This window comes from Ceratosolen solmsi, unplaced genomic scaffold (assembly GCF_000503995.2).
Source record: "Ceratosolen solmsi marchali unplaced genomic scaffold, CerSol_1.0 scaffold6, whole genome shotgun sequence".
Classification (NCBI taxonomy): Eukaryota; Metazoa; Arthropoda; class Insecta; order Hymenoptera; family Agaonidae; genus Ceratosolen; species Ceratosolen solmsi.
The window spans coordinates 2,724,519-2,746,118 of record NW_011948414.1 but is presented as its reverse complement, the minus strand read 5'-3'; the positions used below and the strand labels follow the sequence as shown (position 1 = coordinate 2,746,118).

The window sequence follows — 21,600 nt, the reverse complement described above, 5'->3', positions numbered from 1 at the left end:
TTGATACTATATTAATTTATAATTATTCGTTAATATTTACGGTAGCTCATAATTAGGAAATATAAGCTAATTTTCTTAACATTTAAATATAACGTGAATATATTTATTAAGCTAACTGCATTTTAGTTAGAAAGACCAAATTAAAAAAAAAAAAAAAAAACTTTTAAACAATTATAATAATAATCTTATAATCTTACGTTTAGTAAAAATTAGTAGAAATAATTTTGACGTTTATAGTTTTTACATTATTATTTTGTATTAATTGAATTCGTATTTGTATAAAATGAATAATATTAAATTAAATATATACAAATATTCGTTTGCTTCAATCAATTCAATGTTTGGAAATATAAAAAAATATACATATATATATATATATACATATATATATATATATATATATATATATATAAATAAAATTATATTCTGGTTAAATATTTTAAGGTCTATTTTTTCACATTATTGAAAATATTAATTTGTTAATCTACTAAATATATAGTGATATATAGTTATATATATATATATATATATATATATATATGTAGTAGATTAACAAATTAATATTTTCAATAATGTGAAAAAATAGACCTTAAAATATTTAAGCAGAATATAATTTTATTAATGATTCTTCTATGTCGGTTAATTAGAAAAATTGCCTGATGATATAAATAATCTGTACTAGTTATATAATTATAGTACTAAGTACTAATTATATCACTTTACTGTTTCAAATAAGTTAAATATCTTGGGTATTTATTAATTTTTATAATTGCCCTATTAGAAAGTCAACTTATAAATTGTATGTCATATTAGTAAAAAAAAAAAAAAAAATGTAACATTCTATTCGAAATATTTATGGGTGTTAAGAGGTTGGAAATAATTATAAAATACCATAATTTTCAATTTTCAGAAGATTGATTAACAATTCAAAATCATATTTTTATAACAAAAATTCACATTTCTAAAGTCATTCATTATAGAAGTAGTCGATAGGTATATAAAAGTTAAAAACCTATTAAAAGAATTTAATTTTATTACAATATAACATATTATTAATTTCTTTACGTGAAGAACAATATTAATATTTAGAATTAACTAAATATTAATTAAATTACCATTCTAATTTAAAAGAACCAATAAAATTATAAATTATGAAAAATTAAATTTCTTATTAATTTCCATAAAACATTGATTATTCATATATAAATTATTATAAAGCTTTTGTAACATTTGCATATTATATAATTATGTATATATTTTGTTGTAAATGAATTATAATTATAATACGAGATTTATATTAAATCATATTCAAAAATAAAAATTTGGATTAATTTAAAAAATTGATTATTCGTTCAATTTACTATTATTGACAAAAGTTCTCTTCATATTTTTTTTAATTAATCCGTAAAAATAAATAAAATTTATAGTTTATAAGATAATTAGTCAAAAGCAAAATGACTATTTGAATTGGTTAGATATTATAATATTATTAAAAAAAAATATCTCGAAAATAATAATTGTTATTGAATGTGATGATCTGTCCATTAAAAAAAAAAAAAAAAAAAAAAAAAAACTAACCTAATTAGAATTTCATTATGAAAAAAAGATGAGTTTTTTAAGATAATAGAACAATTCACAAGAAGACTTGTTTATTAAAAATCATTAATCTTATAATTTTATCACCATAGGATACATTTAATTCATTGTCCATAAATATGACAAGGAAAATATGCAATTTATAAAATATAAATTAATATAAAAATAGTATCTTGATGCTCTTTCATATACGTTGCGACTGTTAATAATCTCATTTTTTGTAATGGTACATCGTACAGAACAACTTTCTAATCGAAACATGTACTTTGCGATATTTTGTGTACACGTTACATTTATCGATTATTTTTACGAATTTGTATTTCGATATTAAAACTTTTATCGTGACATGTTTTCATTTCCTTTAATATTTAATTTGTCATATTTCAATTAGCAACGTTAGTAAAAATTAAACATCATTTGTGCTTGAAGGAAGCGCAATTTTATAATAATTCTTAATTTATGGACAGTGGATGAATTGGATGAGTAAAACTGTTTTAAATATTTTTTATAAACAATTTATAAAATTTATATTAGAACTGAATCTTAAGGAATTTAAATACTTTTACTAATCCGACTGAAATGTAATTCTCAATATATTTTATATAACCATAATAAGCCTTATAATTTATATTACTGTATGGATTGTTATTCTTTATTATTATTATTATTATTATTATTATTATTATTATTATTATTATTATTATTATTATTAGTTACTCATTATTAACAATTATTGAAGCATTATTATTATTCAACTCTAAATATCTTTTAAGTATTCATATTCTTTTTCATATGCCAATATGGATAATATTTATGTGATATTAAAGTTTTAAAATAATAAATATACTATTGATTGCAGTTGAATCTTTTTGAAGCGAAGATTTAAAAGTTTTTTAAATGTAAAAGTATGTATCTTATGTGGATTTGAAATTATAACTTCTCAACTGAAAGGAATAATATCAGAACTTTCGGAATTTTTGAAGAAAAGTAAAAATTTGTTAATATCCTAATTTTGATATACAATTTTCTCAAATTTTATAATTTTCTGAAATAAGATGCAGTGTAAGCGAATTGATATATATATATATATATATATATATAATTGAATGTATGCCTACATAATAATAAATAAACGGTTGTGTATATATTTACATAATGATTCTTACAAGTATCAAAACAAATTCATTCACGTAAGATTAATCTTAAATATTTTTTTATTTATTGTTTATTGAACAGAGAAATAATTTTAACTTTAAGTAAATAATCATTATTATATATATTTACATAAAATTTTACAGCCTAGAATTTATCATTGAACTTCTTACTATTTGAAAATTGTTTTTCTAATTTTTTACCGTATAATTACAGAATAATATTTTAATTAAATTATGGAGAGTACCGAATAATATTTATATTATTTGTATACTGGGATGTTAGTAACTAATTCCACAATATTCAAAATAATATTTCAAGTAGTCGTTATTGCAAGTAATGGTTTTAATAAAGTAGAAAGATGATGATGGTAAGAATGAGAGAATTAGTGATAGAGGGAGAGAGAGAGAGAGAGAAATGAAGATAAGAAAAATTATTCTTTTATTAGCAAGTTACTGATGCTGGTTAATAAATAATTTAGGCTGTCAAAGATATAAAGAAGAATAATGATTCCTCTTTTTTTTTCTATACGTGATTAATTACCGGAAGTTATGAAATTGAACATCTTACACTTGTCAACTTAGACAGATGTCATTTTAAATTTGACGGGCATATGATATGAAAAAAAATTTGTGAAAAAAGTTTTTTTACAAATTCAATTGGAAATTACATTCTTATTGACTGATATGCTGTCAAGTTCCTATGTCTAAAATATAAGTATTTCTTCATTTCGATTAAAAGCAAATAAATAAGCTTTAATTATACCCTGTAGAAATTTGATAATATTTGTTCGCATTATATACCATTTTAATCATTCATATAAGTCTTTAACGACAATTAAGAGCAATAATAATATTTCACGTACATTCAAGTACATATTACCACACATAGATAAGTAAAAATGGTTTACGGTTTTTATATAGTTCATCGGGATACCTGGACCTTTCTTAATCTAAAGCAATATAATTGATCCATAAATCCTGCAATATCTGGTAAATTAGAAATTTTGCGAAATAGTTTAATGTTATGATCACTGGAAGTTCTATGCGAATAAATTCCTTCCGACGACTGCCTTCCATCCGTATAAGTTTGCTCTACTTTTCTCAATTAAAAATCTTTACTGTCAAATACAAATCCACTCCGTGAAATGATTACCATAATTTTAAGTACAAAATTAGCGAGTTGCATTATACTTTCACAAGATTTCTTAAACGTAAACGATACTTTGCTCATTATGTTCTTTTGCGAGACACCTTAAAATGTTTAGATTATACTTTTAAGTGTCCAGATTTTTAAAAATCTGCTTGCATATTTAAATTATGAATTTTTCAATAATCAAGTATTATTAAATACACATTCAAAATGTATAGTTGAAAATTTTTAATGTACTATTTATATTGTACAATTTAAAATACAAATAAAAAATTATGATTATTTTTCAAATTATTTTATTGTAAGCCTTGTTTATTATTATTATAGATTGCAATGATATCTTATATTTTGTATTAAACTTAATGTTGTATATTAAATCATAATAAACAATGTAAAACATATATATATATATATTAATTTCTTCAATTATATTATCGGATTTCTAATGCGTGCCTGTGACAAAAAATACAATTAATTTATATATAATTGTATTATTCGGAAACATTTATAAAATCTATATTCTAAAAATTAACTTTAGAAAGAAAAAATTAGAATCACCATTGTATATAAATAAGTTTATAAGATATTGTAATAAGATATGGTAATATAAGCATTTAAATATATATTAAAGTAAATTAATAGATTTGTTTAAACAACTAATTTGATTCTTATATTTTTAGAAGAAAATTATTATAGAATTCTTATTATTATATATTATTATATTGTTATTATTAGTTGTTATTATGGAAATATTATTGTACTTAATCCAATTATTTACTAGAAAATTTTATATAACAATCCTATAAAATAATATTTTTTTTTTCTTAATCAAACTTCTCTATTTTATTTTTTATATTTTAATTTCATAAATAAATATAGGCAGGATAAGTTAGTAAAATTGTCATTCTTACTATATACTTTTGCATTGGCTGCTGTTATGTAAATATATAATACCAACGTTTTAATTTTTAAATACAGTTTAAATTAACAACTATAATTTAAAAAGTCATAACTACAAAAATAAGCATGCAATGACTTCTTAATTGTATAATATATTCTTGTCTTAAATTCATTTAAACTATCATTATAATTAAAAAAAATATGTTTACAACTATACATCACTTATAAAATTTTATACAAAATTAATTAATTTATTTGAATGTCGAATTCTATCCTTATATTTTTTAAAATAAAATTATTATGAGATTATTATTTGAATTACATTATCTAATAGAAGGAGATTTTTTTTCTAGCGTTTCTAGTACTCTATTACATTGAAATAAGTGAATATAACTTTGATATGCGCAGATAATACATAATAATTAGTAGTTGAAAATGTAAAATAAATGTTTGCTAGTTTCAAATACTTTGTCTTTTTAGATTTTTAGATAATTTCATGAATTCAATGGTATGAAAGAATTTTGCAAACCGTTTATAATTTGAAATTTTTATTTCTTCAAAGTTTAAGTTATTATTAAAAAAATTAAATTTCTTAAATTATAAAAAGCATACAAGCATAATAATAAAAATGAATATACTTTTTTTTTTTATAGTTCAAAATTTTCAAAATATAAAATTTAATATCTTTTTATATAGATTTTATTACTATTATTCTAGCTAATTCATTGCAAGTGCAAAGAAAATCAATTTTATATTAATTAATTACATTAAATCAGCACCTCAAATATTTATATATAAAAACGCATTAAATTTTTCTTTTCTTTTTTAAAACTCCCAGTAAAATAGAAAATTCATTATGTGATTTAGTAACATAAATTAATAGTAATATTTTCAAGTAAATTATATAAAATTTCATCACCAATTTTGTTTCAACTAATAATTTATTCGTTTTCATTGTCATTGTTGTGTATCTTAATGTTCTCATTTTCTTTCAAATTAATCTCTAAGCATTATTCATTAACAGAGTTATTTATTACACAAAATAAAAACGTATAATAAATATAAGCATTCGAATATGAGAAGATTTGTACTGACCAACCCATTTTCATTTAATTATGTTTCATATTTTATAATAAATAGAGTAAACATCGAAATTAACATATATTCTGGATGTATTTATAAAACGTAGCAGTGATTTGAAGTAATGAAAAAGTTATATAAGAACTATCTTATATTTTTAATTTTAAGAGCTATTAGTTTTGTAGTTAATGCACCTCTCTTCACATATAAAGGCTAAGAACATAAATGTATTAATTAAAATATCATTAGAAATTATGATTAAGTCTATCTAATTTACAAACAGATTTAGGCTAATATTATAAATATGTAATTGATAATTATAAATTTACGAAGAATGTGTCTAATGATATTAAAAAAATTTAAGTAATAATAGTAGACTATGATTAATTGAGTTACAATTTGCATTTATATTTACAATAAAATTCATTATTGAAAGTAACTAGTGCTATTGATACTGAATTTTCTTCAGTTATCATGTGAAATTAATTTTATATGACACGATGCAATATATAAGTAATTAATCAATTTTATTATGAGAAAGTACGTTTAAAACAGTATCATTTATATGACTCGTATAAATAAAGTGTACTAAAGAAAAAATATTTTGAATTTATATTATAAATTTACGTCATTTTATGCTGTTTTTTTTTTCTTTTTTTTTTTTTTTTTTTTTTCTAATCAATCACTGCTGAAATAGATTTTTTCGTTGAATAGATATATTTTATCTCTTCAAAATAATATATAATTGCAAATTGGAGCATTTAAAATGAATGGTCATAATGGCGATAATTCCAATAAACTTATAAGAAATCATATTTGTGAGAATTATGCTATCCTTGCATATAATATATTACATAATATACACTTGAAATTAAAATACTAGAGAACAACATTTGGACGGGTAATTATGATTACATCGTTTTCATAATTAATTAGGAATGATAAATTGTCATCCTCGTGTAATGCCCGTTGAAGTTATGCAGATGAATTTTAAAATTATTCAAAATACTTTTTTCATACTTTCACGCAGACTATAATTAAACACAAATACTTATTACGAATTCTTTATAGGCCACATAGCCGGGCATATTGAGATACATTATGGGGTTCTTGGTCTTTATGGGCGAATGTAAAGCGCCTGCATCAGAGATGCTGGGTAATTGGTAGAAAACGCAAAGTGGAAAGTACGAGGTACGTATAGTGTAGAGCGGCACTGCTTGTTGAAAGAAATGAATCACTCGCAGACTATACGAGTGCGAAAGTTATATCGCTTTCCTTTGAGCGCTTCCGTTTTTTCTCTCTATTTCTCTCTATTTATTTATAATTTCAGAGAGAGAATTTTTTTAAAATACAATTTACAGATTCTCATAATATTTATAATTCTTACATTAGAACGGAGAAAACTTAATTTCCGAAGCTGATTAAAGTGCACTATTCATCGTTGTTTTAAAGCATCCAAGTGAAATTGTTGAATCATGTGTACATTCTTATAACCATTAAGAAATAATGCAATAGCTAAATACATACAAGTTATGTATAAATATTTGCTGTTGAGGATATTAATAATGTTAATAATGCGTTATAAATAATAGTTACAATATATAATACACCGCAGTTATTTTTAATACTGCATAATAAAATACATAGAGAAATAAAAGTATGTACATTTCCTGGCTAATAAAAAAGTTAAATGTGACTCTATCTTTGTAATATGCTATGGTGCAATTACAAAACGTAAATATTTATGCTGAAGTAATATACATTAAACGTTTTCATCTTTTTTTCTTTCTTTTTTTCTTTTTTTAAGTAATTTAACATTTTTCTTTTTAAATTTTTGTCCAAGAAATATAATAAAATATAAATTCAATGATTTTAATGTGTGTAAGTCTTTTACTATGCCTTCGATAGTCACTTAAAAATTACATTTCATTAAAAGTATTATAAAACCAACAACAAAAACAACCAACAACAACAACAACAAAAATCGATAATCATTTTTCTAATATAATACGAATTTTGTAATGTATATCATTGATTTAGTACCATGCATTATTAAAAAAAAAAAAAAAAAAAAAAAAAAACTAATTCAAGTAGTCAAACTTAATAGCCATGTAGTATATATGACATTTTGGCCTTTTGAATTTTATGGTAGTTAACTGTAATGAAATAATCGATTAATTTCTATAGAATATTAATATTTTAGATTTTTTTTTTTTTTGTTTTCCTTTATCGTATGCTTTATTATATGTATAATTTAGAAAAATGACGATAAATTTGAATAAATCATTTTCCACTAGAGAAATTTTATAAATATTTTTAGTTATAGAAAACCTTCGATTATTATTGTATTAAATTATTTTATGAAAATTTCGATAATCAATTGTTTATAATTCTGATATTTATAACTTTAAATAAATATAATTCATATGAATATGTTTTATGTCATATGTTTTTTTTTTTTTTTTTTTTTTTTTTTTTTTTTTATTTTGTTTGAAGATTTTACTTTTTTTTATACGAATGTTACTCATCAAAATTATATTGAAAATAAACATTCACTTACAATAAGATAAAAATAAAATTTGTATTCTTATGAAATATAATTTTTTAAATGATTGTTAAATTTACAATAATTAACATTTAAATAATACTACATGCTAATATATATCTACTTTGTAAAATATAGAATAGATTGTAGTTTTATAAGTGTTACATAAATTTTTAAAATGTTTTAAAGATATTGTTAATATAGGTTAACAAAAATTATTTGAAGCAATAATTCAAAAGAAAACTATGAGCAAAATTAATGTCAAGTTAACGTAAATGTATCTTAAAAACTTTGATTAAAATTCCATTAATTAATAAAACAAATAATAAAATTTGATAGTTTTATTGATTAGTCACGTTATTATAATTGCCACTTTGATTATAATTATTATTATTATTGTGTTGAATTATTCGTTTATGAAATTTTTATATCTCATATAAATATTATTAGACAGTGCTTTAGAAATATTGGCTTAAATTAACTTAAATAAATCCAATCGTTATGTTGTTAATTGTTTTCAAATTTATAAGATTATTGGATATGCTCACTAGGATCCACAACTTGTTTAACAATCTTTGCGATTTTCGCGACAATCGGTGTGCGTAAATTTACAATATTACGTTACTTTCAAGAAAATGCACTTTTCGATCAATACACCCCCCCCCCCAAATAAAAATAATCAGCCAGATCATGTTAGTAATAGCAAAAGTACAATTGTATCCTTTCATTATAAAAAAAAAGCCTCTCAACGACGAAGTGTCATTGTCACAGAATCAATTACAGTCACCATGATATGCCTTCCACTAACTATAAGCTCCGCGCGCCCCATACATGCACATATAAACCCATACGCCACGATGATTGATTAAACTCACGCGTGACGATTGTGAGAAACCGCATGCTGCGCCTAGGCATGCGCGCGCGCACTGTTAACCAAATCCGCGATACTTGCCGATCTCTTCTGTTCTGACGAACCGCCGCTCTGCTACCGACGTCATATTCGTTTTCGGGAAGTCCCTACTTACGCTCGGCCAACTTTCTTCTGGAACATTCGATCTTTCTCAATCCCCTTTCTTCTCGCTGGGACAATTGCCGAGTTCTGGTAATGTTAATATACATTAAGGATAGCGAAGCTTTTATGATTATCGTGTTTACATTCTCCAATTCTCCATTAGACATGTAATAATGCGTGCTCAGACGTCATGGGGGACGATAATCGTAAAAAAACAAAAAACAAAAAAAAAACAAAAAAAAAACAAAAAAAAAATAAAAAAAAGTTAATTAATTAGCAATTTTTTAATTGTAAACCTAATTATATAAATAATGCAGGCTTTTGTGTAAAAAAAATTACTAGACAACTAGGAGTTGTGATTATTATAAAGTTACCTCGAGGGGAACACGATTTAATCAAATTACATTAAAACTTTTTATGTATTGATAAATATTGAATGAAGACGGTCGAAGCAATCAATCAATTTATATTTATACATTAAATTATTGTTCCTTAAAATGTCATAGTATAAATATAATAATATAAATGTGTTTAATAATTATTAGATATTATAATATTGTTAAAATATACTACTGTACTGCTCTTATCATTATTAATTAATACAGATTATTTCATTGTTCTAGCATAAGTAATAAAATTATTTAGTATGAAATATTTTATAATTTTACTTATATATAATCAAAGATTAAATTCAGAATATTATAAGCTTTATAGCTTTATAAGGCAACTTGGATTAAGCGGACTTTGTATGAAAAATTATAAAGTATTAAGTCCATTATATTCAAATATTAAATTTATATTACACGAATGGCCATAAATTTTACATTTTATTAATTATTTTGAAAATATTTTCGTAATAAGGTAAAGCATCCTATTTATCGGAGTTCTTTCGAGTAAAATAAAATCAAGTGTTAATCTAAATTTCATTATCATGGTTCGAATAAATTACTTGCTTATGTAATTTTTATCAATTGCAAATTTTTATTAAAAAAATAATTAATAAATATTTATATAATAGATATTGTAATATGTAATTCTGAATTATGATTAAGAAATGCACACTATAAAGAAAACGAATTTTCAATATTTTCTTCAATTTCATAATGATAGTACGGATAAACTAACGTTTATCATTCGCAAATTATTTATTATAAAAATATATTTAAGCTTAATTAATTTTCTTATATTAAGATAAACATTTTGATTGTACGAGTAATTAGAAAGATTTTTTTCTGAACATTATTAATGAAATTCCAAATTTCCAAAGAAATCATTCATTAGCTGATTCATTGAACTTGTATTATATAAGATATTTATTTATAATAGCGCAACGCATTAGATATTATTACAGAAAAAATAAATTACTTTTATTTGAGTTTTGTTAAATGCGAACGTTCGTTAAATTAAATAAAGCATGAGATTTTTATCTATAATTTTGTAAAATTCGTCTAGATGACTTGAATTCATATAATATATAAATACTTAAAACATATTTAATCAAAACAGAAAGTTGGAATAACTCTATTAACATTTTTAGTAATAACTAGAAAAACAAGTTTTTCATTGAAACTTGTTTGAAATTTTTCATGAAATGAATAAAAATGACTTTGCGTTAAAAATTTGTGTAATTAAAAGTTAATGAAAATTTTGTTCAGTGAATATTTGAATTTTTCAAAATATTTTTTTTTATGACAGTCAGGTATTTTCAATTAGTGAAATTAACTTAATTTTTTTTTTTCGTTGAAAAATATACAATACATTGTATTTCTTATAAAATAACAATTAAAAGTATTTTATTTATTTCTTGTTTTTTTTTTTTTTTTTATTAATAATTGTAAATTGATCTCTTTATTTAAATATGTCTGATGCTATTCGAAATATTTCATTGAATTGAATTAAATATGGTGCACTTATGTTCTTTATCAATTAATTTAAGCTTTATAAATTGATAAGGAAGCTAGTAAAAAAATATTTAAAATCATATTTTGATGATAAAATTGACCTCGTAATAGCTGCAATAGTCATTTAAGTAAATGTACCAATTAGTTTTCTATATATTTAGAAAGTACGGTTACTTGATGTTTAATAAAATTAAATGTATATAAATTGAAAATAAAAAAAAAAAAATCGTTAATCTTCCGGAATTGTGTAGTAAAAAAGTTGATAGCGCAACATTATAGATAGATCGTAAGAAGAATTTCTTTTTCTCGTTCCTCTTATTATTATATTTTTTTATCGATTGACTTAAATGTGCTTCAGAAATCAGCGACATTGTTACGAGAGTCTTAAGAAGATTCTTAAGACCAAATGGACATCACTTTTTCCCATAATCTGTGCAAAAAATAGATGAAAAAGTAACGTCGGCGACTGCCACTCTATTATTGTATGAAACTTTCACGCAACCGTAATTGACAGATGGTCAGTGGGTTATTACACGGGAGAGCGCATTTAAAGACGAGAGTTAAGAATCTTCTATTGTGTATTTGTGTTTTCTTTTTTATCTTTATTTGTTCTTTCTTCGTTGTTCGTTTTTTGTTTTTTTTTAATCTTTAAATTGACAGACTAGTGCAATTAATGTTAAAGATAAATAATAAATTCTTGACGTATTATCACATGTATATGTAAATCTATTAACGGATTATTTTAATTATTGTTTTTGAGATTTTAATAGCTTTAAAAACTAACAATTGTAGTTGGTTTTACTTATAAATGGCAAACAAGAAAGATAGAATACATTTTTTTTTTTTTTTTTTTTTTTTTTTAAATATTTAAATATAATAATCTTAAACAGTTAGTTAAATTATTAAAAAAAAAAAAAAAAAAATGAAGTTAATTCAACGTAATTTAATATAGAATTCATAGATACATGAAGTTATCACGATATATAGTCTTAACATAAATTATATAATTTAAAGAAAAACATGTTAATTATTTTATATGTAGTAAACATAAATATTTAATTAAGAAGTTTATTGCGCGCATTTTAACTGAAATTTACATTTACTAACCCTCCAAACGTATGAAATAGTATTAAAAAATACATTTTTATCTAATTTTAATTGTCAAAACTGGATTTTCAGCTTTATTATTCAGTAGATTTCTTTTCAGTATCATTTTTTCATACATCAGACAGTACGTTTCTATGAATGTAATGGAAATTTTTATATAATTAATTGTTTTATATACAAGCATATATTAAGGGATAGAGAGAGAGAGAGAGAGAGAGAGAGAGAGAGAGAACATATGATTATTTCTCTGTCACAACGTTTGTCAATAAATTTATTTGTGCCGCGAACAATATATATAAATAAATAAATAAATAAAATAATAAAACCAACAAATTTTGTATATGTTCGTTTTCGATTTTACATATATTATCTATCAATAATTTACAGCGAGTACATTAATAATATATTTTTTATAATAACAATATGAAAGTAGAGACAAATAGCTTTATAGCTATTTATAGACGTAATATATTAACAAAACTGAAAACAAAATTAAAAAAAAAAAAAAAAAAAAAAAAAAAAAAAAAAAAAAAAAAAAAAAAAGAACAAAAAAGAAAGAACTAAAAAAAAAAGAACACATTATACACTAAACTAAATAATTACGTAATAGACTCATTCTAATAATTCTCAGCTATAACGGTATCATTGATTTTCTTTTACGATGCTAAATTGTCGTGGCGTATATAATTTAACAAAATTATTAAACTTAGAAAGTTTAGTGAACGAAGCATTCAACAATCATTGGATAAGATTAACTCAAATAAAAGCAAAGCTATTCGTACAATACAGGATTATCGTCAGAGCATCGATTTATGATCTCCTTTAAAGTTTAAGTGCCCATCGACTTCTTTATATGTTTAGAAAAAGGTGGAAATTTCATTGGAAATACAATATCCATATGTATATAAAGTTTACGGCACAAAGAATAGAATAATGAAATATTTTAAAGCCAAAGTTTTTTTCTTCAAGTTCAATTAATGTGAAGGAAATCTACTATTAATATATATGTTATGTAGAAACAAATAATTCAAGGGAAGGAAAAATATATATGAAAAAATATTTGTAATTGCTCATTAATATTTACACGATGTATTCATAAAATTTATAAAATTTAAAATTAATAAGAAATCTTTTTTTTTTTCTTTCAATAGCATTCTCGATTCTACATTTACGTTAAATTTGATTCGATTGAATTCGTTGGAAAACATTTAATTTACTATCAAAATGCGCTTATCTTTTCAGAAAATTTTATACGCATGAAGAGAAACGATTATACGGACAATATTTTACTTTTTTATTATTATTATTTTTTTAAATCAATGTTTAAAACAGCAATTATATTTTATTAATTTTACTATAAAGCTAAAAGTTAATATGTACAGCGAATTTTCAATTACAATTAATAGCTATTATAACTGTTCAATTAAGCATTAAAATTTGTCGTGACGCATTTCTTTAGTATCTATAATACATATTTTCACTTACTTGATTAATTTTTTTCTTTTTGTATACTTACTTATCGATAACTGTTTTTAAAAACAGTTTTTAACATAAATAATTATTACATTGTAATCATTCTTAATATTACAAGCACACGTCAACAAACTATTAATTTCGGATTGATAATTAAAATCCATGAAATGCATTTTGCAAACGCAATATTCATATTGCGCACAAATAATTCATAAAAAACGCATGCGCAATCTAGCCAATGAAGTGTTATGTAAACATTTCTATTATACCGAATATCTATGATAGCAAATTTAAATATATTAATTAATAAACGCGTGGATTCGGAAATACATATAGAAAAAAAAAAAAAAATCATATGTATATGAATTAAAAGTTCTATAATAGTTTAGTGAATAGGTGGTTGAGTATATAGTTATTAATAATAAATTAATATGTACGAATTACAATTTTAATAAAAAATATTAATATTAAATGATCGTGTATTATTATGTTATAGTCCCTAAATTAAATCTTTTGATTCTTTCATAACATGAAAAATAAATAAAGGCTTCATAACTTTATTTTACGAATTTACACATATTTATTTACAAAAAAAAAGAAAAAAAGAAAAAAAAGAAACGTCAACTGTAATCAATCATTGTTTAAAATAAGATTTTTTTATTCTAATAATAATAAAAACTTAAGATGCTCGAAAGACAGTAATTTGCGTTGATTTTTGTTATTTAAATTAAAAATTGAAAAATTAGAAATAAAAATATATTTTATATAAAATATTCTTATTTTTATTAATATATTTAAAGAAAAAAAAAATAAATTATAATTCTGTATATTCAAAGTTTTTTTTTTTTTTTTATTGACATTTTGTGACTTTTGACTTCGATCTCGAACATGCGGTTAAAAAAAAAATTCGTTTAAACTTTTAACTAATGTTCACGTATAATTGTGATATATATTTTTAAATTTGCACAGAATTATTTATTCCAAATGTACAGCTATGACCTCCAACGTTACTTCAGAAACGATGAATTTTTTCAATTATTAATAAGCGAGTATTCTGCTTGACCGTATCACTTTTAATATTTGCCATTATAACATCGTTACTTTTCAAATTATCCATAATTTTAATTATAAGCTTATTTATATGTGCTATGTATAATTGTTGATAATATTTTTTTTATAATGCAAATTCTTTCGTCGTGTAAATTACCAACGATTCTCTTTTTATCGGTCCTCCCGCGCAGAAGATCAGTGTATTCTTATTACTTGTCATGAATAAAAAATGAACAATATATTAATAAATCAAAGCGAAAATCTAAATAAATAATTTAACCATTTCATTTTAAGTAAAATTATACAACTATTTATGTAACTTAGACATTATAAAGAAAATTTGATATCTCTATTATGCGCACTTATTTACTAATGTAAACTTATGTAAATTAATGTAAAAATTTATGTACTAATTTGAAATATGTTTGCGAATAGGAGGAAAATTTTTAAAATTCTAATAAATTCTCATTTGAGATTTAAAAGATATTTTGGTATAATCGAATGTTATAGAAGCATTTTTATATTGTTATAATATTTTACAGCATTATTATATTATAGATAAATTTCAATTTTAAAGTACTTTTAAAATAAATAATTAAAATTCCCCTTAACGTGGCATAAAATTACGATTATTTTTTTTTTTAAATCATACAAATTTGACTGCTCGAATAATAAACCAATGACTGATTGGGAGCTGATAGGCATAATAATAAAATCTGCTCTCTCGCTATCGGTTGTACGTAACATTTGTGCCGCACGACGAAAACTGTTAAAAATGCATTAATGGAAATACTTTATTATTTACAATTAGGAAAGTTTTCGAGAAAAAAAGAAGAGGAAGAAGAGGAAGAAGAGGAAGAAGAGGAAGAAGAGGAAGAAGAAGAAGATGATGATGATGATGATGATGATGATGATGATGATGATGATGATGATGATGATGATGATGATGATGATGAAGAAGAGGAAGAAGAGGAAGAAGAAGAAGAAGATGATGATGATGATGATGATGATGATGATGATGATGAAGTAGAAATTATTACGTCAACTTTCATACTGTTAAAGCAACTACAAAAAAAAAAAATAAGGCGTTTATGCTAACAATAGTAATTTTGTGTTAATAATAATTGCCGAGCAGCAGCCATTTGTTCGTAAAATATTGCTGATTGAGAAAATAGTTGGAAGCCGAGGTTTATCATTGATATATAAATAGTTACAATAAGCACTCGCACATAAATTATCTTTCCAACCAATTTTGTGCTTGCAATTTCTCCGTTACCACATTTCTTATTCTATTTATTCAACTTATGACATTATAACACACGACTGGCTAACTACATTTTACATTATACATATTATTTGTTACGCTGTGCATTATAAGAAGGCGCAATCTTATACATCTATGGCAACATTAAGTGCAAACAAATCGTCTGCTGTTCCCATTATCATCGCCACTGTAGTTAAATATAGTTAAACGCAAAGCGTATATTGTAATGATTACTTGACTAGGTTAAGTCACCTTTAAGCTTTATTATTTTCCTTTTCGTTAGATTTAAGGCAAGTTTATCGCTAAATTATGTTATCCATATATTATTACGGGATTTTCAAAAATTGGTACAGTTCATTGAACACGAACTTTTCAAATTCGCTAGCATTTTATCATTAAGGCCTGCGAATTTCAAAATTACGTCTACACATGCAAACACAAATCAATGCATAACAATACACCCACTCGTGCCTTTATCTCGCAAATTTTTGTCTTCATATATTGACAACATATTTTAAGAATTAATTTGATATTTGATTTTCAGGGGAATGACCAGCCATATTTTTGGAGTGGGTTTGGGCCTATTTGTCATAATAACACTCTGGATATCCGCTGGCTTGGTTTTCCTCGTGTCGTTGAGAATTGAAAAGAGAATCGGTGCTGTTGCACTCGCTGTAGCTGCTATTGTTACTATAGTACTAATTAGTGTCCCTCGTGCAGTACAGCACCCTATTGCTCATAACAATAAGGTACGTACTTATTAGTTTATAGGTACAGGATATAATTGTAAAATGTTTGATTACAAAATGATTAATGAAAAGTTTTAAGGCTTTACATTATTTTATAATTTTTTTTTTTTTTTTTTTTGTTTTGTTTTTCTTCGTAGCTTTGACAAACTCTTTAATACTTATCAAATACAATTATTAATACTAACTGAATTTATGTTAATTAATCGAATGGACATATTCATTAAATTTATTACCAGATCGGTCTATTAATATCTTCAGTTTAAGAGCAAACGACTGTTTGTAAATAAAGTAATATTAAGAATATAATAAAGAAATCAATATATTATTACTTATCTGTAAATATATCTGTAAAATATAGTCGCATTAAAAACCCTATTTTATATATAAATAGGCGTTTAAGTAAATAAATCATTCTTCATAACAATTCGAAAAAAGTTTAAAACTATTATTTTTCATTTATAAAAATCATATTTTATAATATAAACTGTAAACTGTTCTCAGTACGTATAATTTAATTTTTAATTTAATAATTACTGGTTAAAAAATTAACATATAATTTCTTTTCTAGCCTTACGACCATTTATTTGTTTGGCGTTTGATACTTTTAATTCTATTAATAACTTCAACTGTGATTGGATTCATAGGTTACATAAAATTTGGACTTATGGATATTGCAAAACCTCAAAGAATTAGAAATTGGATATTATAAGTAATTTCTTCTCTTTCTATATGTACATGTGCATATACATGTAAATATATAAATACATAGATATATATATATATATATATATATATATATGTATATATATATATATATATATATATATATATATATATATATCTATATATCTATATATTGCATATATATATATATATATATATATATATATATTTATTTATGTGCATTTGGAGTGTTTGTTAAAGGAACTTTTTAAAGAACTTATTCTCAATTTGTACATGCTTGTGTATCATATTAAAATTGTGCTATCTATAAAAAACATTTTAACTTTATATTATTAAAATGTTAGCCATTGTAAGAAATTTGGTTCGGCTATCTACACGGAGAATTTCACTACGGTGTTGTAATAATAAGAAATTTGAAATTAATGACAATACAGAGTTTGTAGATAAAGTGCTGAATAGTGATGTTCCAGTGATAGTTAATTTTCATGCCGAATGGTGTGATCCGTGCAAAATCCTTACTCCTAAATTAGAAGAGTTGATTGGACCAATGAATGATCTTAATTTAGCCATAGTCAATGTAGAATTAAATCCCGAACTAGTGCATACCTTCGAGGTGAAAGCTGTACCCGCTGTTATTGCTGTATCCAATGGCTTAGTTGTAGATAAGTTCATTGGCTTAGTCGAAGCCAATATGATTGACAATTTAATAAAAAAATTAACAGCGAGTACCCAACAGCCATCGAATAAAAATAATATTACAACCTAATGATATTTCTACGAAGATGCGAGTATAGCTACTTGATATAATTATACCAATAGAAATGTATACAATATATAAATATATTGTTCTAAAATTCTTAACCTTTCTCTTATACAATTTTAATTTAACTTTGAGCTGTGTTTTAAAATGTAATTTAACGAACTTATTCTACTAGTCTTCAAGCATATTTCATGCACAAACGTTATGCATGCATAATGAATGTTGAGAATGTATGCTTAAATGTAAGCCACCCCCCTTTTAAAGTTTCGACATATTTCTATTAAAATTTTGTGAATTTTTCGATAAACGAATGAAAAAATCGCTTTAGGAAAAAATTTGTTTTCTAATATTTAATTTAAATATAATGCTAACTTAATTGTTCATTCTAATCAATTACACATTATATTATTTTAATAGTTTTTTTCAAAAACACGCGCTAGCGCGCGCACACACACACACACACACACACACACACACATATATATATATATATATATATATACATTATTTAATTACCAATGATGTATACAAATTAAAAAATTATCACTACATAATCTTATGGATCTTACGGAAAAGAGACAACATGTGTAATGCAATGTAAAGGGATTTGTAATAATGTAATAAAAATAAATTTTTGTAAAAAAGTAATGTGTTTTTATTTATCGTCAATATTTTCATAATAGCAACTTTCATAACTAACCCTCTGATAGATTTTCTCTCAATAATACACTATCGTACTATTTTCAACGTTACACAACATATGTACTTACAAAATTGATTATTCATAAGTAATTATTTTATACAAATTACAATCAAACTCGCTATTGTTATTAATTCTTAAAAATATGCTATTACTCACAGTGTTTCGTATATTTTTTCTCTGCTGATTTTTTACATACTAAATTTCAGCACTTTTATTGATTTTCGTCGAACTTTTAATCATCGATTAACTCAATAAGTATAATCATGATCTAAATGAGAATTTTGAGAATTTTGAGAATTTTGAGAATTTTGAGAATTTTGAGAATTTTGCTTATATTCTTTACAATAATATAAAATAGAAAATAATAACATTCGTTAGTTAAGCGGATTTTCGGAAGATGATCGTGCTCCGTAATACTGGCCGATCGAATTTTCTTTCGTCTACATAATAATCTCTCCCAAAACATTTTCTTTGAGTCTGCTATTATAAGCTCGAGGAATTTATAACTTAAAGATTAAGCTCGATTTGTTAACAGTAGTTATACATAATTAGAAATTATGGACATTTTATCATTCTTGATAATATTGATAGTACTGTTTTCAATTATTGGCACAAAAATATCAGCAAGTGTTTATTTGTATTAAACGTATTTGAAATTCAAAGTTAACTATAAGAGTTGTTGTATTTACATATAAATTGTAATTTCATGTGAATGGCATTGAGAGTTTGTTGCAATTCCTTAAATTATTCATAAGACAAACAAAAATATATGTACTTTCCATTCACATATTTATAAAAATTCACATTCTTCAAACATATTTTCAAAATTTCAATCAATACGATTTCAGTTACTTGTCTTTATTAATATCATTACTTGCGAAATTTAAATTATAATTTGGTAAGACATTAATTGATTATTATACTTCCCGTATTATCTTATAAATTTTTTTTGTTTTCTTTTGTTATGTTTTGTTTGTTTGTTGTTTTTTTTTTTTTTTTTTTTTTTTACGTCAATTGCATGAGATGTAAAATATGTTTGCGTTAATTGGATTTCTATATAGTTTTAACTCGATCGAGCATGAATTAGGAATATTTTAATAAGCAATTTTTCAAATTAAAAATTAATTGTACATACTTGAATGTATAAAAAGATAATGTTAAATATGTGTATTTACTTTTGACAAAAGATTTTATGGAACATGAAAATTCGCAAAGCAAAGTTTTTCTTTGTATATTAAAACTCATTCGAGCTCTCTCGTATTATAAAATAATTTTCGTCTTCTTCTTCAAATAATTTCTGAAATACATTAATAAAAGATTTCTAATGAATCATAGGATGAATGAATGAATTATTATGTTCGAATACTTTGCATTACAAAAATGATTTAAATTTCAAATGCGTTTATGATTTTGAAGTTTTGATGAATATGTGTCGTCATATTTCATTCTAATTCAATAAAGATTTCGTATATATTGTTACGAAAAAAAAACAACAAAAACAAAAACAAAAACAAAAAAATTATATATTTAAGTGATATTATTATAACTATACGCAAAGTACAGATATATGTGTACCAGCATAAAACTTCGTAATTGTAAGGACTTTTTTCTATACGTACACTAGACGTAAGCAGCGCTCGATTGTGCACATAAACATATGCTCTCGCACACAAATACAAAATTATACATAGATATTTACAATAAATCAAAATTTCATATGTAGTACGTGTATAATTGAGTCTTATTAATTACAAATAAATCTTCGGCAAAACCATCGTCTATAATTATACGCGTCCTACTAGATACAAGCCTTGATGAAAATTTACAAATGTTTGAGCTTCGTATAAATTATACATATATCTTCCTGATTAATTGAATTTGTTTTTAATATATGCTTTCCGCTTAGTGCTAAATGTCATATATATATATATATATATATATATATATATATATATATATATATATATATTTACAGTATACGTAAATATCAAATTGCATACACAAATACAAAACAAGGGACCAAGCAAATCACAAAAAAACATCGCATATTTTCAACATTGTTACGTAAGACGAGACAAGTATATTAATTTTTTGTTTACTTTATTCATTTATCGTAATTCAGAATTTCCTGAACTCTTAACAGCGATAATACAAGCACATGCTCATCAATAGTTAAGACTAGCTACTATATAATAATATATATAATAATAATCATAATAATTACAATAATTATTATTATTATATATTTACATGTATTTACATGCATATATCTATATATGTACATATTTTGTTATGCATCAGTCAGGTGGTATTGTTACACCGTCTTAATAAGGCCATGTCGTGACTTACCATTGGCTATGTGCTGCAGTATATATTTTATAGACATTTTATCATATCATTTTTATCGATCGAACAATCAATGTTTTTAATTAGTATAAAAATGACGCATTCCCGGAAAATAATTGTAGAATT

The 21,600-nt window shown here is 23.2% G+C and overlaps 2 protein-coding genes across 4 annotated transcripts; both read left to right on the top strand.

Moving 5' to 3' along the window:
- The first annotated feature begins 16,069 nt into the window (after positions 1–16,069).
- LOC105367824 (uncharacterized) lies at positions 16,070–17,714 on the top strand. Of its 3 annotated transcripts, none has more exons than XM_011506642.1 (3): positions 16,070–16,155; positions 16,777–16,981; positions 17,550–17,714. In XM_011506642.1, the coding sequence occupies exons 2-3, from the start codon at positions 16,781–16,783 to the stop codon at positions 17,688–17,690; spliced, it is 342 nt and encodes a 113-aa protein (XP_011504944.1). In that variant the 5' UTR covers positions 16,070–16,155; positions 16,777–16,780; the 3' UTR covers positions 17,691–17,714. The 3 variants fall into 3 exon arrangements, with proteins under 3 accessions (XP_011504944.1, XP_011504945.1, XP_011504943.1); XM_011506643.1 differs by lacking the exon at positions 16,070–16,155 and adding an exon at positions 16,194–16,474; XM_011506641.1 differs by lacking the exon at positions 16,070–16,155 and adding an exon at positions 16,194–16,522.
- A 177-nt stretch (positions 17,715–17,891) lies between these two features.
- Positions 17,892–18,514, top strand: LOC105367823 (thioredoxin, mitochondrial). Its single transcript, XM_011506640.1, has one exon. It carries the CDS (start codon positions 18,003–18,005, stop codon positions 18,429–18,431), a length of 429 nt encoding a protein of 142 aa, XP_011504942.1. The 5' UTR covers positions 17,892–18,002; the 3' UTR covers positions 18,432–18,514.
- The last annotated feature ends 3,086 nt before the right edge of the window (positions 18,515–21,600 follow it).